General features: G+C 42.0%; 1 protein-coding gene and 1 pseudogene across 1 annotated transcript; both read left to right on the forward strand.

The window, feature by feature from the left end:
- The first annotated feature begins 1,982 nt into the window (after positions 1 to 1,982).
- On the forward strand, positions 1,983 to 3,706 carry LOC117696065 (E3 ubiquitin-protein ligase ZFP91 pseudogene; annotated as a pseudogene).
- An 8,998-nt stretch (positions 3,707 to 12,704) lies between these two features.
- Positions 12,705 to 15,255, forward strand: LOC117696054 (PRAME family member 20-like). The gene is made up of 3 exons (XM_034486656.2): positions 12,705 to 12,991; positions 13,305 to 13,889; positions 14,688 to 15,255. Exons 1-3 carry the CDS (start codon positions 12,705 to 12,707, stop codon positions 15,253 to 15,255), a joined length of 1,440 nt encoding a protein of 479 aa, XP_034342547.2.
- Positions 15,256 to 18,457: the final 3,202 nt, after the last annotated feature.

An 18,457-nucleotide genomic window follows, 5' to 3' on the forward strand; every position in this document is an offset into this window, starting at 1 on the left:
AGAGAGAAGCAAAAATAATGAGTTCAAGGTTTACCTATAAGTAATGTTTTGCAGCCTGTGAGCAGGTTGTATTTATGTTTTGGGGGGAGGAGAGAGGGAGAGAGAGAGAGAGAGAGAGAGAGAGAGAGAGAGAGAGAGAGAGAGAGAGAGAAACAGAGAAACAGAGAATAGGCTCTGAATTTGAAAGAGCAAGGGGTATGTGGGATGTGGTGAGAGGAAATTGGGGGTATGATGTAATTATATTGTTAATTTCAAAAAATAAAAAATTTAATTAAAAAATTTTTAAATCTGTGGCTTATTTAAGTTTCCATGTTCCCTTTGCATGTGCATTTGAGTTTGAAGTTGACCTCCATGGTTCACTTCTGACAGTAAAACTTTGTCATTGACCTGTCTTACTGGACACATATGATTAAATCAGGAATTTTAATAATTTTGTCAGTAATCCATTTATTTTGTTGGAGACTTGGTTTGGCTTGATAAATTGGCTTTATGGGGAGCTCTTTATGTGGATCAAGCTGGCTATAAACAGAGTAATCTGACTGTCTCCACCTCCTGAGTGCTAAGCCTATATGTATGAGGCCTCATGCCTGGTTTCTTTTTTCTGTTCTTGTTTTTGAAACAGCCAAGAGTAGCATGTAATCAACTCTGTTCACAAAACAGGCTCAACGTGAGATCTTCAGTATAATCATCTGAGAAATCAAGAAGAAATGCTGGGAGTTTATTTTGCATCATTAAGTGGTTTCCCCCATTTATGCACATCCAAACCTTCTAGATAGGAGACGAAATGGATAATTTTCTAGATACCACATACCAACGTTAAATCAGAATCAAGTAAACTATCTAAACAGACCCATAACACCTAAGGAAATAGTAGCTGTCATTAAAAGTCTACAAACTACAAGAAGCACAAGGACAGACCGTTTTAGTGAAAATTCTCTCAGACTTTCAAAGGAGACCTAATGCTAGTGCTTCTCACACGATTCCACAAAATAAAAGCAGAAGAAACACTACCTAATTCATTTCATGAAGTCACATTTACACTGATACCTAAGACATACAAAGACCCAACAAAGAAAGAGAATTTCAGTCCAATTTTCTTATGAATGTTGGTGCAACAATTCTCAATAAAATTCTGACAATCCAAATCCAAGAACATATCAAAAGGATCATACACAATGATCAAGTAGGTTTCATTCCAGGGATGCAGGGAATGGTTCAATATACTGAAACCTATCAATGTAATCCCCTATATAAGAACTCAAAGAGAAAATTCACATGATCATCACATTAGATGCTAAAAAGTCCTATGATAATACACAACACAGCTTCATGTTAAACGTCTTGAAGAGATCAGGAATTGAAGGCACATGCCTGAACTTAATTAAAGCAATATAGATCAAACAAGCAGCCAACATCAAATTGAATGGAGAGCAACTTGAAACAATCTCACTAAAATGAGGAACAAGGCTGCCCACTCTATTTTTTTTAATACAACATTGGAAATTCTAGCTAGAGCAAATAGACAACAAAATGAAGTCCCTGGGATACAAATTGTAAAGAAAGAATTCTAGGTATTACTCTTTGTGGATGATATGAGAGTATACATAAGTGACCCCCAAAATTCTGTCAGAGAATAACTCCACTTAAAAACAGCTTCAGCGCCCGGTGGCACACGCCTTTAATCCCAGCACTTGGGAGGCAGAGGCAGGAGGATTTCTGAATTCAAGGCCAGCCTGGTCTACAGAGTGTGTTCCAGGACAGCCAGGGCTACACAGGGAAACCGCGTCTTGAAAACCAAAAAAAGTTGCCCTAGGAACCGGTGGAGGGGTAGAGGGGTGGGGGGGGGGGGGGAAGCGGGGGAAGAGGCGCTATGGAATGAGGGAGCCCGACCCTCTGGGAGCAAAGGGGGACAGGGAGAGCTGTGCCGCGGGCACCGCAGCCTCCACAGCCTGGGACGCAGGGATGGGGATGGATGAGCCCAGATGCTTGGGGAGAAGGAGGAGCTGCGATCCCCGGAGCAGCAGGACCAGGAAGGGGGCCCTCTCGCAGCGGCGGCCGACCCGGCTTCAATCTAGCTCTGGCCTGGCGCAGCGGAGGCGCCTGTAGAAACCGCGAGCAGCCACGTGCTGAGGCGATGTCCGGACCGCGGCCGCCGCCGCTGTGTCCTGCCTGAGAAAGACCGAGTATCCCCCAGCCAGCAGAGGAGCAGCCCCAGCAACAGGCCTCCCGACGACAGTCCCAGGCATCAGCCCGCGGCCGCCAAGCCCCGTCTCCTGCTCAGGGCAAGAAGAGTCCAGGACTCCAGTGTATAGAAAAAATAACAACTGATAAAGAATTATGTTTTCATCTAGATCCCAAGGAAGAGAAAGAAGATGATTCTGTCCTCCCTCGGGAAGTTTCCATTACTGCAACTATACCTAGCCGGAGCTGGCACAGTAGTAGCAGGACCTCTGTCTCTCCCCTTCCAGACAGTGAGAATACTCGGAGCTCTAGGTCCAAGACTGGCTCACTGCAACTTGTCTGCAAGACAGAACCAATTACAGATCAACTTGATTATGACGTTCCAGAAGAACATCAGTCTCCCGGTGGCATTAGTAGTGATGAGGAAGAGGAGGAGGAAGAAATGTTAAACAGTGAAGAGGAAATACCATTCAAAGATGACCCAAGAGATGAGACTTACAAGCCCCACCTTGAAAGGGAGACCCCAAAGCCACGGAGGAAATCAGGGAAGGTGAAAGAAGAGAAAGAAAAGAAAGTAATTAAAGTGGAAGTAGAAGTAGAGGTGAAAGAAGAAGAGAATGAAATTAGGGAAGATGAGGAGCCTCCTAGGAAGAGAGGGAGAAGGCGAAAGATGACAAAAGTCCACGGTTACCCAAAAGGAGAAAAAAAGCCTCCAATCCAGTATGTCCGTTGTGAGGTGGAAGCATGTGGGACTGTTCTTGCTCAGCCTCGCTATTTGCAGCACCACATTAAATACCAGCATTTGCTGAAAAAAATATGTATGTCCCCATCCCTCCTGTGGACTTCAGGCTCCAGAAACAACTTTTGCGACATGCGAAGCATCATACAGACCAGAGGGATTGTATCTGTGAATATTGTGCTCGGGCCTTCAAGAGTTCCCACAATTTAGCAGTACACCGGATGATTCATACAAGCAAGAAGCCATTACAATGTGAGATCTGTGGATTTACTAGTCGACAGAAAGCATCTCTCAATTGGCACATGAAGAAACATGACGCAGACTCCTTCTACCAGTTTTCTTGCAATATCTGTGGCAAAAAAAAAAAAAAAAAAATTGAGAAGAAGGACAGTGTAGTGGCACACAAAGCAAAAAGCCACCTTGAGGCGCTGATTGCAGAAGCTCTGGCAGCCAATGCGGGCGCCCTCATCACCAGCACTAACCCAGAGCCCCTGACACAACCTGCAGATGGTCAGGGGCTTCCTCTTCTTCCTGAGCCCTTGGGAAACTCTACATCTGGAGAGTGCCTACTGCTAGAAGCTGAAGGGATGTCAAAGTCATACTGCAGTGGGACAGAACGGGTGAGCCTTATGTCTGACGGGAAGATCTTTGTGGGAAGTGGCAGCAGTGGGGCTGGTCATGAACTCGGATATACTCGGTGCTATCACAGAGGTTCTGATTGAAGATACAGACTCTACTACTGGACCCTAGTGCAAAGGAAGACTTTGGGCACTGGGGCAGTGCAGACTTTGTGTTTAAAAGATAAAAAAGACAAAAAAATTAAAGCATTTAAAAATCTAGTAAAATAACTGAGGGGCCTCTTCTTTGCATTGTGGATCACAACACACACACACACACACACACACACACACACACACACACCATCCCCATTCCCTGAACTCCTTTTCCTCATCCTTAAAATATTGATGTAGCCTTTACCAGAAAGGTTGATTAAAAAGCAGCAACATACTAGGTTCTAGCCAGCAGCAGACTTTCTGCTCATTGGCAGATCTCTTTTTTTCCAACCTCTAACTTTGATGTGCTCTGGATCAGCTTTGAACTCATAATAGTATATTACTATCATCTAAATCTTTTCTCCTCTACTACTGTCCTATGGCTCTGGCTTCTCCCCACTGCAACAACCAACACTTATCCTCAAATATTATATAATTCTATTTTCTGGAGGCTGGCAGCTTGACTTGGCACTTTAGGGCCCCTTGGCAGGATGCTGTTAAAACAGCACATATCTCTCACCCCTCTTCCATTACTCACTGGGTTTGGGGAAGGAAGGATACATGGGGACCACCTCCTTCCCTTTCAGTGGATCCCAGCGCCTCAGTTCCCCCCATGTCTGAACCTCCATAATGCTCTTAATGGTGCTCACTTGCTTGGAAGCAGGCTCCCAAGAGAGGGGACTGCCCTCTGTACAGTCTTTCTGGCTGTAAGATAGGGCTCTCTGTCAGTGAGAAAAGTCCCAGGCTAATGGCAGAAATTTGCACTTTGAACATGTGTGTTTTGTGTTGTGGAACCTGAGATTCCTTATTTATTAATGGAAAGTCTTATTTTGGTGGGGGAGAGTCTTTGTTGCTATGTTTTGTGGGGCTGGGAGAGTAGATTATTCTGACATGGGATCCTTCCTACAAGAGGTATTCTGAAGGCAAGGCTTAGAAGTTAAAGAAGCACAGCCAGCCTCTAAAATCATAGTTCTCCAGTGGCCTTTAAAGAAAGCTGGTCCTCAGCACTAACAGAGTCACTTCAGTAGCCTAGTGCTTTTTTGAAGCCTTAGGAAAGTTTGATAGGTTTGTGGTAACTAGTGTGCTCTTGGAGATTTTAAGAGCATTCGAGATACAAGAATCTTGAGGGGATGAGGAATGTTGGTCAAGGTCTGGATCACAAACAAAAGAATTTCTTCTGTGAATTTATCTTCTCTTGTCTTCACCATTTCTTTGCATATATATCCCTGCTGGCCCCTTGTGTTGATTTTGGTTTTTGTTTTGTTATTGGTCATTCCAGCTCTCAGTTAGTGGAAGACCAGACCCTGTTATTCATGAAGGAACAAAATCTAAAAGTTTTAGAGATTTGGTTAAGAGTAAACTGTTCTGTCTTATGTCCTCTTTAGAAGAGAGAAAGCTTCAATAACAAAAACAAAAGCAAAAATCTGTACGATAATGTTTTTTTTTTTGGGGGGGGGGTTCCCTGGAATTATCTATTTTCCTCTGAGTAGAGACTTTAATGCCTTGTGGATTGTTTATTACTGTCATTGGGAGACACGGATCCTGTTTTTACATGCTTATACCTCTCAGAAAACTAAAACCCTAATTGAACTCATCATTTGAAAATTAGAAGTGCAGTTCTTCCCTGTGTACTTCAGAATCAGCCATTGAAGACTTGGCCAGTTGTTGTCAGAAACACATGATGACTATTGGGAAAAAAAACAACCAGCTTTAGCAATGTGGGTAGATACAAAATTAACTCAAACAAACCAGTAGCCTTCTTCCATACACAGGACAAAATGGCTTTAAAAATTAGGGAAATAACACCCTTCACAATAGTCAAATAATATAAAATATCTTGGTGAAACTGTAACCAAGCAAGTGGAAGATAAGTATGAGAATAATGCCAAGTCCCTGAAAGAAGAAATTGAAGATGATCTCAGAGGGGGAAAAGTTCTCTGATGCTAATGGAAGTGTAGGATTACTATAGTAAAATGGCCATTTTACCAAATGTAATCTCCATGAGAAGTCCAACTCAACTCTTCTCAGATAGAGGAAGAGCAGTTCTCAACTTCATATGGAATAATAAAAATAACCCAGGACTGCAAAAACAATCCTGAACCAAAAAAAAAAAAAAAAAAAAAAAAGAAAAAACCAAACATTTTTGTGGGAATCTTCCTGACCTCAAGGTCTACTAAAGATCAATAATGATAAAAGCCACATGGTATTGGTAAAGAGACAGACTAGTTGATAAATAGAATAGAATCCAAATAGACCCAAAAATATACCTGCATACCTATGGTCATTTGATCTTTGACAAAGAAGCCAAAACCATACAGTAGAAAAAAGACAGTATCTTCTACAAATGGTGCTGGTCTAACCTGAAGTCTGCCAGTAGCAGAATGTAAATTGATCCATTTCTATCTCTTTATATGAAGCTCGAATCCAAGTAGATCGAGGACCTCTACATAAAACAAGATACACTTCCGGCACACAGACCTCTATCTCCTACTTAGGAGACATGATGTCATTGGTCTCCTCCAACGACACAGCCAGGAGGCCAAGCAATTTAAGCAGCCACTCCAAGGCTAGCCCTACAGCAGTACAGGTTCAAGCTGATTACTGCATTTCTCCATGGGCCAAACATGGTCAGACACTGTAGGCTGCTGAGGAACAAGAGTTGGGGAGGCCTCAACTCCAAACTCAAGGCAGGTGGAAGTGAGCAGTGAGGAAGGCTGTTTCCTGCCTCCACCTTCTCAAACTATTTTATGAGTGTTTCTTTTATGAATGTGGGTGCTCTTGCATTTGGGGCATAGATGTTTACAAGGAGACGTCCTCTTGGTGCATTTTCCTTTAATGAACATGAAGTGTTCTTCCCAATCTCTTTTGCTTACTTTTGGTTGGAAATTTGTTAGTAGATATTAGACTGGTTTCTATATTTTCCTTTTTGGTCCATTTGCTTTATAACCTTTGTTTTTCAGCCATCTACTCAGAAGTAATGTCTATCTTTGTTGCTCAAATGTGTTTCTTGTATACAGCAGAATGATGGGTTCTGTTTATACATCCATTCTGTGAGCCTGAGTCATTTTATTAGGGAATTGAGTTCGTTTATTGTTGGGAGCTGACGTTTAGCAGAAAGCGGCTATCAGCTTTGCAGCCATCTTGAGCCATATACCTGACAAGAGAGTTGGATTACAATAGCCTACAACAACTGAGCACACTCTGATAACATCCTGCTTTACATACCCAGGACTTTCCTTGAGTGTGTGAGATTAAAGGTGTGTGAGATTAAAGGTGTGTGAGATTAAAGGTGTGTGAGATTAAAGGTGTGTAATTTAAGAGTGTGGCTTAGAGATCAGATTTAGAGACAAGACCTAATGGCATGATTAAAGTCGTGAACCAAAAGGCATGGCTTAGAAGTGAGACATATAAAAAGAGAGAACAATTTGGAGTAACAGAGATTCAGACACTAGAGGTAGGAATAGACATTAGACACTCGGAAGAGAACAACGAGAGGAGTAGAACTAGGAACTAGGAACTCAAGACGCGGGACTTGGACTAGTAAGAGAGACTGAAGAATCAATGGGATTGAAACACACTCTGTCTGGTCTCCATTCTTCGAGTCTGTCCTCACTCTCTCTCTTGCTGAACCCAGACCCTCAGACTGGAGCAGCAGCCTGGGCCAGGAAACAGTGGAGTGGAGAGGGCTGCAACATTTTAGGCCGCCCAAAGTGGGCCAGCCTAGGCCCCAACATTTTTTGGCTCCCAAATGTGGGACTAGTGCAGTTCTCAACAATTGATCTTGAGAGATATTAATGGTCAATATTTTCTAATTCCTGGTATATTTTTCGTGCTAGTGTGTATATGTATGATTCTCTTCTTTTGATTTTAGTGATGTGGAATCATTTATTCCTTATATTTCCTTGAGTGTAGTTAACCACTTAGTATTGGAATTTTCTTTCTAGTATCTTCTGACCGGCTTGCTCTTAGACTTTTTTTTTTCTCCCCAAGTAGTTTCTCCTAGTATTCCTAACAGTTATCAGCTACTCATTATGTAGGTTATGTTAACCTGTGTGTAAGAGTAATCATCCGGCCTCAGGGTAGTGTTATAAAACAGAATGTATACAGTTTAACTAGATTTCCCACTTGTATATCTGCCTTGTCGAGTATATGTAAAAAAAAAAAGAAAATTGCAAAGTATCCAAGAGAATCAAAGTAAAGGTTTGATGAAGGAAGTTTTGGTGAATTTCAACATTTACTATTCAGATACTCAGGCTAGGATCAAATATTGCTGAAGCAAAACAAAAGAGAAAACCTGTGTAATAAGCATCATTCTTTTTAAAATTAGTTTATTTATTCACTTATCATCCTAATATCAACTTCCCTCTCCTACCAGACCCCCTCATGCAGCCCCTCCCCATTTCTCCTTTAAGCATCCTTCTTTGTATTATCTTTCTTTCTTTTTACTGGTGTCAGGTAGTTCAGGCTGGCCTTGAACTCCTCATCTTCTATCACTTTATAAATGATTGCTAGAAGCCCGCTTGACCTTTTGTGTTTTCAAGCTGAAGTGAAACAGGTGAAAGGGGAGTGGAGGAGGATCTGTGGGATAGGGGACTGGAGGGAACAGTGTTTGGGATATTAAAAAACTAAAAGAAATCTAACAAACAAATAAAAAGCAAAGGAATTACACTACCAAAGCAGATCCCCACTTGAATTTCAGGATGAGCTTAGGAGGCTTTCATAGCCAGAAAGATCTGGAGTTCAGGGACACTTTGATAACCCATCTCAGAAGTTTTCAAGTGAACCTTCAAGGGCTGGCTCAAGCCTTTAATCCCAGCACTCTGGATGAAAGACCTTGCCACATGGTCTCAGTTCATTGTATGGAGACCTTACAACTGATTCCATGGTAGAAGTACAATTTAGCCCTAAAATCAGCCTGTACACAACACAGCACTCAGTCTTGCAAGGAGTCCTGATTTTCACTAGTATCTCCGTTCATTCTTTCCTGCACTGAGATATCAACATGAATATACCCTATTTACATACACATCCACCCAGACTGGAAGATTACTGAGGCCTAGATGTACTTTCTCCACATCATGGCAATGATTCATCAAAGATCAAACTCATACAGAAATGAAAAGAAAGCGGAAAGGAAATAAAAAATGAGAGGAAGATGGAAGGAAGGAAGGAAGGAAGGAAGGAAACAAAACAAAAAAGAGAATGAAAGAAAAAATTCTTAGTGTCTTCTCATTTTCTCAGTGACTTGAAAGATACATAGTGAGTTCCAGAGAGGCTTGAGTAACAGAGTCTTAATGTAGAAAAATTTAAAACCATCCAAGATCTCAGAGTTTGAGGAGAAGTGTCATGGGATCTTGCCAGAACCTCAGATTAGCATTTCAGCAATGGAGATTTCAAGTTTTAGCAAGAATATATGAAGCAAGTTGTGCTCACTGTGTAGTGTGCAAATCAGAACACTGTATGCACCTCTGCTTCAAAAACTGTGCCTGAATCCTGAGAGCTTTCTGGAAATAAAAGACTAATCTAGAATTCACTCCAAAGTTTAAAAAGCTCCACCTCTTTCCCTCACTAGAAACTGACCACTAATGAGTTCTTTGAAGCACCTCCCACACTAAATCATGATGGATGGTAGATTCATAGTCCTAGGTTGGTCCTTAGTCACAGGGGTAGAAGTAAGTGAAGGTGATAAGCTTCTACTGTATCTTGAACAATGCTGTCAAAATAAGAATAAAACTAAGTCAGAAGTAGAATCTCACATCATAACACAGATTTAGTCAGACTGAGGAACTAGGATTGGTGAACAAATGGAGTGCCAACTAATCTTAGGTACACAATGAAAGAAACCCCATCTCAAAAAATTAAAAAGCGAAGTACATAGATCAATTTAAAAAGTTTTTTTTTTTTCTGTTTGGGGATTTTTGTATTCTTTCTCTTTTTGTTTTGCTTTGTTTATTTCAAGCCAGTTTTTTTCAAGCCAATTTTGTATTCTTTGTGTGACCCTGACTATCCTGGAACTTACTCTGTAGACAAGGCTGCCTTGGAACTCAGAGATCCTCCTGCATCTGCCTAAGGAGTGCTGGGATTAAAGGCACAACCAATTGCTTCAATAAATCAGTTCTTGATATAAGTCTGGCCTAAGTTTTTTCCTAAGTATGGATCTGATCCAATCCACTTATACCATCAAAATCTAAAAATGATCTCGTGGGGAGATTCTCAACTATTGAATCAGAGGCCGATTTTGGCTGAGAAGGTGTGGCTACAAAGGGAGGGTTCAATGGAAAGGTATATAAAGAGTCAGAGCATCCACTTGAAAAGTATACAAAAAGTCACAGCATCCAGAGGATACCTCAGAGTCTTGGTGCCTGGAGTCAGAGCCTTTTCCTGCCTGGGTTCAGAGACCTTTCAGCAGAGTCCAGATCAGGTAAGCCCCTTAGCATTATCAGGTTCCTTATCTTATGCTAGCCCTGTACCCTCACTTCAAATTATATATATATATATATATATATATATATATATATATATATATATATATATGTTACTGATTTGTCTTTTTTTGAAATGAAATATTTTTATATAACTTTGCCTGGCCTTCTCTCATCTCAGAAAACTGAGGGATGCTTGATTGGGTAAGTATGGTTTCTGTGGTTTTTTTTTTTAAACATTCATATTAAAAATATCAGTGTGGCAGTGGTGGTGCATAGGTTTAATCCCAGCACTTGGGAGGCAGAGGCAGATAGATTTCTGAGTTCGGGGCCAGTCTGGCCTACAGGACAGCCAGAGCTACACAGAGAAACCCTGTCTCGAAAAACCAAAAAACAAACAAACAAAAAAGGATATCAATGTGACCTTGAATTCAAGGCAATCCATGCTGTAATGACAGCTGTGAGTTACTCAAGTGCCTTGACTGATGATGTTTATGTCACTTTAAGCCTGGCATTCTTGAGTGTGCCTTTAATCCCAACAACATGGAGGCAGAGGCAAGCTGATCTTTGAATTTGAAGCCAATCTGACCTATATAGTGAGTTTCAAAACATCCAGGGATAAGATGTGTCTCAGAAAAGCAAAGCAAGAAAACAAACAGACAAAAACAGTATTTGTAAATGCCGAGTAACAATAAAACATTGTCTGTTACAATCATGAGGGCTGGGAGAACTAAGCATAGTTTATTTATCATCAAAATATAGCCTGAGTTCCCAGGCTTCCTGGTGATCTCTTCCCACTGGGATGAATTCACCCAAGATTGGTTGGAATTAGTAGAGTCTTCGGGAACTAGGATACTTTGAAGAAGCTTCACAAGCAGACTGGAGAATTATGGCTTTAGAACCAACAAAGGCTAGACCTAGCAGTTCTGGATTGGAAATGCTGGGGTGGCACATGCTGAAATGTGATAGAATATAACTGTAATCTCAGCATGTGGGAAGCAAAGGCAATCCCTGATATATAATTGTGTGTGCCTTGATGCCATTCATGCTTCTTCTAAGTCCCACTGCTTCACTAGAAGACCCTTTCTGATCAGCACAGTCAGTCTCCCATGATGCAGTGTGGGCAAGGAGAGCAGAAGAGAATCCAGGTGTTATGGCTCAAATCCACCTAGTAGCTACCGGGAAAGCTGATGCAGGGGCTTCATAATGAGTTTAAGCCAGACCAGAGTGCATGGTGAGTGCCATCCAGGACAGCCACAGTTACACAGGAAAACCATGTTTCAAACAAACAGACAAGAAACTCCCAAAATATATAGTTAATTAGGACAAGTAATCTCAGAGCTCAGAGTTTGAGGAGAAACATCTTGGAAGGCCTGAGACCTTGACCAGGTCTTGATTTTAAACATTCCCATATAGAAATCTGATTCAATCTAACTAAAGATGTAAATGTCAAAATAATTAAATGGGTAGAAACTTTATGATTCACTCAGGTGGCAGATTATTGCTGAGAGGTGGGGCTAAAAGGTAAGGTGTGAGGAAAAGGTGGATATAAGGTTCAGTGTGGCTGTACAAGACATTCTGAGGCTTGGAGCCTGGAGCAACTACCTGCTCCTGCTAGGATGGGAAAACCTGAAAGCAGTGTGCTGATCAGGTAAATCATTCAATCCATTAGGATGCCCCATCTCACCCAGGCAGACCATTCATGCTTCTCCTATTCAGTCTCCCATTTCACCTCAGTAATTTTGATATTTGGTCATTGTAAATTTTTTTTGGTTCCTTGTTTGATGTTACAGTTTTGAAGTAGGAAATATCATTCAACCCAGGTTAGCTTAGAACTCCATATGTAGCTGTCATTTAAGACTGATTTTTCTGACTCTCTCCTGAGTCCTGAGACCTCAAGTTGAACTGCTTTGTGCCATTTATAGAGAGCTGAGGATGTAACATTCAAGGACTTGGCCCACTGAGGAAGGGCCTTATTTTCTTACCAATATCTGCAGTATACCCTAAAATACCCTAACTCAAAATGATTGAAAATTCAAAAAGAGTGAAAAATGAAGGAAATAGTGACCCCCGTGAAAGCATAAAATTGACAATTCTCACAATTCAATCTCCCAAAGAGCAGGCTACAGCTCAGCGTGGCTACTGGATCTAAAGCTTAAGGAAGTCAAAGTAACAACATGCATATCACAGATTCTCTCCAACAGTTCCATTCATTGAATTCAAGGATAGTTTGGATATGTGACCTTTAACTTTGCCATTTAGGGTCATGAGATACATTTGTAGATGGTTTCAAACAAAAGTGTGGACTTCAGGTTGAATGTCCTGATACCAGCTTCCCAGCATGTGAGCTGTAGATGTGATTGGGTTGAATGGGTGCTTTTGACTTTCCAGGGGGTCCTAAAAGGAAATGTGGTTCTGGGAAAAATAGTGTCTAATGGGAAACACAGGTTTATGACATTGCCAGAACAGTGACTGAGGCCAAGTCTGTTTATCTAATTAGTGGGAAAAGAAGCAAGCTAAAGAGTGTTTTCCCTGAAATAATTTCTTTATCTTGCTATATCCATGGCATCTCCCTACCTGAAAGCCATGATGAGCTCCAAGACCCCACCCACGCTATTGCAGCTGGCGAGAAGAAGTCTGCTGAAAGATGAAGCCTTAACCATCTCTGCTCTGCAGCACCTGCCCATGGAGCTCTTCCCACCACTCTTTAAGGATGCATTCAGCAGCAAACAACATAAAATCCTGAGGGAGATGGTGGCAGCCTGGCCCTTCCCATGCCTTCCTGTTGGAGCTCTGATGACAACTCCAGACTTGGAGATCTTGAAGACTGTGCTGGATGGCCTGGATTTGCTGATGACACAAAAAGATCAACCCAGGTAAGTGACACCAAAGTAGCATGCGTGTGTGTATGTTGGGGGGGGGGGAAGTGTGTGGAATGATGGAAGTATTCACCATGCAATCCAAGTTGAATCAGAGGCTTCTGATGCCACTAACTTTGTGGAGAGAAACAAAGAAAAAGGACAGTGGTGCGTGCAGCAGAGCAGAGAGTACAGATGCACAAAATATGCAATGAGTCTGTCCTGGCCTCTTCCCTCAAGGAATGGATTTAAGGGTCTTTTTGTTATAGGGACAAAGCTGTTTACACATTGCCTCTTCTGTCATCTGAATTTTTTCCCATTTGATCCACAGGATGTGGAAACTACAAGTGCTTGATTTACGAGATGCCAATCATAATTTCTGGAATGTGTGGGCTAGAATATGGGATGGTGTTTGCTTTCCAGACATTAGTCAGCCTCAGCCTTTGATGTATCATCCCATACAACAGGGAAAACAGTCTTTGACTATAAAGATAAACCTTTCTATGAATCCCGGGAACATAAGTGAATACAATGAATATTTTTATCAGTGGTCAATGGAGAGAAAAGATGTAGTACAGGTGAACTGTCAGAAGATAGAGATTTGGACCAACCCTGTCTACTACTCAACTTATCTTCAGGATGTAGTTGAGTTAAGTTCTATCCAGGAATTGGAAGTGTATAAACACTGCGACCTGAACACCCTTGCAATGATAGCCCCTGGTTTAGGCCAGATGACAAACCTTCAAAAACTCCTTCTCAATGATATCCACATATCTTTGGAGTGGCTTGGAAATAAAAAGATAGAAGACTGGTGTGTAAGTATGATCATTCCCCAATTCTCAAAACTCCACAAGCTCCAGCATCTCTACTTGAATGACGTCTGCTTTGTGAATAAATGCCTGGACCAAGTGCTCAGGTGAGTAAGGTGGAAAGAAGGCTTTATCCAAGGGCCAGATCAAAGCCATTCTCTGTTACATGAAAGGCCAGTGCACACCTGTGGTTTCCCAGGCACTGTTGAATTTACATGGATGTGACCTTAGAATAATTGATCTTAGAGTTTGTGCTACTCTAGATCCTGAGTTGTCACGTCAGTAAACTCAGACTGCCATTTGTGTGTTCCTGATTTAGAAAAGTTCTTTGCCAAGTACCCAGATGTACTAAACACAGATCTATAAAGGCTATGAGAGCTTATATTACATTTTCCCCATGCCAGTTCTGTCCTAATAACTGTATGAAGACTTTTCATCTTCCTCTGACTCCCCATGGGTCTGAGGCTATCTGAACACTGGTATGGGATGAGTAATGATTGAGAGTCATTATGGCCACAGGAAAGCTATGTGGACTGGATAGAATCCATGCCATAGAGGTGGAGCTCATGAGCTCAAAGTTATCACACCCAGGAATGGTTCTAGGTCTTTCCAAGACAGTCCTACTGGGTTTCCTTGCTGATATCATCTATTCACGGATGTGGTCTTGTGTTCCGAAGTGCAGAGGGCACTGTAGACCTCCAAGCAAAAGCAATCATAATGATGGTGTGTGTCCTCTGCTTATAGTAACAAGATTTATTTGGTACTATCAGGGAACATTCTACCCTTGAGTTTCATTATGGACACAAAATGACCTTGGATGTAGCTAACCTTTTCTTCCTTGAAATCTTGCCCTTTGTGTGCCACTATTGAACTTTAAGGAGATGATCTCCTTTGTCTCTCTCTAGGAGCTTAGAGAGTCCCTTAGAGACCCTTGCAATCACTCGCTGCAAGCTGACAGAGTCACATATGCATTGTCTGTCCGAGTGTCCAAGGCTCCATCAGCTCACACACCTGGATCTGAGTGGCACCGACTTTATAAATTCAAGTTATAAATTTCTAGGAAGACTTCTAGAAAGACTGACAGCTACACTGCAGAAGCTGAAATTGAAGGGCTGTATGATCGTGGACTTCCAAATCAATGTCCTCCTACCTGCTCTGAGCCAATGCTCCCAACTCACTGAGGTCGATTTTCAGATGAACTTCTTATCTATGGACATCCTGAAGAAGCTGCTGCAGCACACTGCTAACTTGAGACAACTGACCAGGGAAAGGTACCCTGCCCCCTATGAGGTCTATGATGAATTTGGTAATGTCCTCCCACAAAAATTTGTACAACAGTGCTCTGAGCTAATGGTCACACTCAACGTTATAAGGCAGCCAAAGGAGATTTGTTTTGTGAGTAACATTTGTCCAGGTTGTGGGGGATTCTGTGTCTACAAATTTGGGGCCATACTATGTCTCTGTTGGCAATGAGAGAGGTCACTGCTGGACTCTGAGAAAGGAAAGCCAGAACTCAAGTGACACATTTGAGATAGAGCATGTGTATTTCAGCCTATTTTTTTTGATGTACTCGGGAATGATGATTGTTCCATTGGATCATAATTGAAGAAGTACTAATTTGGAGAATGAGGGCTTATTTTTTGCCTAAGCTCAACAGTAGATACCTTGACACAGCAAATGAAATTTGAATATGGTACTTACTGTTTTGTTTGCCCTTCCCATATTCTTGTGTGTCAGAAGCCAGCACCCTTGCCTCTTACCCTCACCCCTACTTCTCCCCACCTGCACAATGTCTCCTGCAGCTTCATCTCCCTAGCAACCACAAGGGTTTCTGCTTGATAGTTACAAATAGATTTTTAGATGTAAAGCAGTGTACCGTATCTTTTGAAGTAGGCAGTTGGACCGCCATTGTTTCAGGGCACAGGCTGAGAAGATTCTGTACTGTCCCATCACCTGGCCCGCCATTGTTTCAGGGCACAGGCCAGAAGATTCTGTACTTTCCCATCACCTGGATCCCTCTTACCCCTCCCTTTGAAAAATGTATTACCAAATAAGCACTTGTGCCCAAATATATGACTCTTGACAAGCATTTGCTTCCTTGAGTCCATTCTCTCTCTCGCCTGTTTCTTCCAGGTTGCAATCCTCCTCGTCCCTCACGAATAACCTAGGGCCCGCAGGTCGGGGTCACTTGTGTTTTCCTTCTCTCTGTCTCTCTGTCTACCCAGAACTTTCAGAATAACACACCCAGTGTTTTAAAGATTATAGACACTTCAGCTTCCTGAATCCTGTTCAAAATACTACAAGATTCTCTTGGAAAGATGGCTCAAAGTTTAAGATTGCTTGGTGCTCTTCCTGGAGGGACTGTTTTTATTTTGTATATCTATAACCATCTGTAACTCTAGCTTCAGATGCTCTGACATTTTTATGTGCTCTCTGGGAATACTTGTACTCGTCTGCACATACACAAATCATACACAATGACTAAAAAATTAAATATTTCAAAGAATAAACAAGTACCATTGTGGTGGCACAACACCTTTCACTCCAGCACTGGGTGTGGCAGAGACCACTGGCGAGATGTCTGAGTTTTTTGGCCAGTAGAGGAACAGGCTGGAGGATTCTGAGTGGTTTCAGTTGACAGGTTTAATTACCTCTCAGAATATATACTTCCCCTTTTGTTAGGGAATGTATAGATTCTAGCCATGTCCGTCAAAGAAGGAAGAATTAAACCCCCTTTGGATACAAGGTTTCGTCCTTTACTCTTGTTTTTTTTTTCTTTCTTTTTGTAAATTTTTTTAACCTATTCACTTTACCTTCCACTCACTGGCCACCTCCTTTCACAATCCATCCCTCATCTCCTTCTTATATAAGTGGTTTGTCTCCCCCACCCCCCATTATCCCTTCACCCTGGCATTTTAAGCCTCTTCAAGGCTAGGTATCTCCTCTCTCCTACTAGGCCAGATCAGGCAGCCCAGCTAAAAGAACATATCCCAATACAACAGAAATGTTGGATAGCTCCCATTCCAGTTTGGGAACCACAGGAAGACAAAGCTGCACATCTGCTACATATCTGGGGGAGGCCTCTGTCCAGCCTGTGTGTGTTCTTTGGTTGGTAGTTCAGACTCTGAGAACCCTGAAGGTCCAGGTTAGTTGACTCTGTTGGGTATTCCTGTGCAGTTCTTATTCCCTTCTGGGTCTGTAATCCTTCCTCCTGTTCTTCCATAAGACTCCCCAAGCTCCATCCACAGTTCAGCTGTGGGTGTCTATATCTGTCTGATTTAGCTGTTTAGGTGGAGCCTCAGAGGACAACACACACCTCTCTGCAAGTATAATAGAGTATCATTAACAGTGTTAGAGACTGGTGCTTGCCCATGGGATGGGTCTCAAGATAGGCTGGTTATTGGTTAGCTGTTCTCTCAGGTTCTGCCCCATTCTCTGTGCCTGCAGTTCTTGTAGAAAGTATAATATTGAGTCAAAAGTTTTGTAGGTGGGTTGATGTATCTATTGCTCCACTGGGCTTCCTGCCTGGCTACAGGAAATGTCTTCTTCAAGTTCCATATACCCAATGTACTGAATCACAGTTAAGGTCACCCTCATTGATACTTGGGGACATCCTTTATCACAGATCTCTGTCTCTTCCTGGAAATGCCCCCCACCTGCTCATCCCTTTTTTTTTAGTCCTCTACTCTTCAGGAAAGTCAGCACCTCTTCAGAAAGCTCTTTCCAATCTCTCCCATCTAAAGAACTTCAGAAGACTAAACCCTCAGAGCCATGTTTTCAGTAAGTGCTTTGATGTGTTATCATTGAGAGTCTGTGACTTGTGTGACTCTGCATTTCTAAGTATATGTGTGTTTGAGTGTGTACGACGCTTGTATAAGTCAGGGTTCTCTAGAGTTACAGTTCTTCTGGAATATCTCAACATATTAAGGCAATTTATTGTGATAACTTACAACCTGTAGTCCAACTGACCCCAAAACAGGCAGCTGTGAATGGGAAGTCCAAGAATCTACTAGTGGCTCAGTATCATGAGGCTAGTTGTTTGAGCTGGTCTTCTGTAGAAGTAGGTTTCAACAGATTTGCTGCAAGTAAGTGCAAGCAGTTGAAGAAGAGTGATTCTTCCTTTTTCCAATGTCACTAGGTAGGTTTCCAGTAGAAGGTATGGCCCTGATTAAAGGTGTGTGTCACCACACCTGGATCTAGGCCTTGCTTTGTCCCAGGCTGACTTTGAAGTCAGATACCTCTTTGCATCAGTCTCCTAAGATTAAATGTATATACAACATTGCCTGGGCTGAAGCTTTCCTTGTCCACTGTGCTTCAAGATCTCCACACCAAGATCCTGGTCAGAAACTGGGTCTTCTAGCCTCAAGATCTGGACCACAGCTGTGCCCTCCAAATCTGGATTGTAGATCATTACAGATATAGTGAATTTGAAAACCAGGAATAACCATTACAGTGCTTATCTTAGCATATATGTGTGGGGAGCCAAAAGAAGGCGGCTATCATCCCTGCAGCCATCTTGAGCCATATACACTGAAAAAAGACTTGATTACATCAGTCTGCAACAGCTGAGCATACTCTGATAACATCTTGCTTTAGATACCCAGGATTTCCCTTGGGTGTCTGAGACTTAAAGGTGTGTGACTTAAGGGTGTGACTTAGAGATCAGATTTAGAGA

The sequence above is a fragment of the Arvicanthis niloticus genome, unplaced genomic scaffold, assembly GCF_011762505.2.
Source record: "Arvicanthis niloticus isolate mArvNil1 unplaced genomic scaffold, mArvNil1.pat.X S10, whole genome shotgun sequence".
Taxonomy (NCBI): Eukaryota; Metazoa; Chordata; class Mammalia; order Rodentia; family Muridae; genus Arvicanthis; species Arvicanthis niloticus.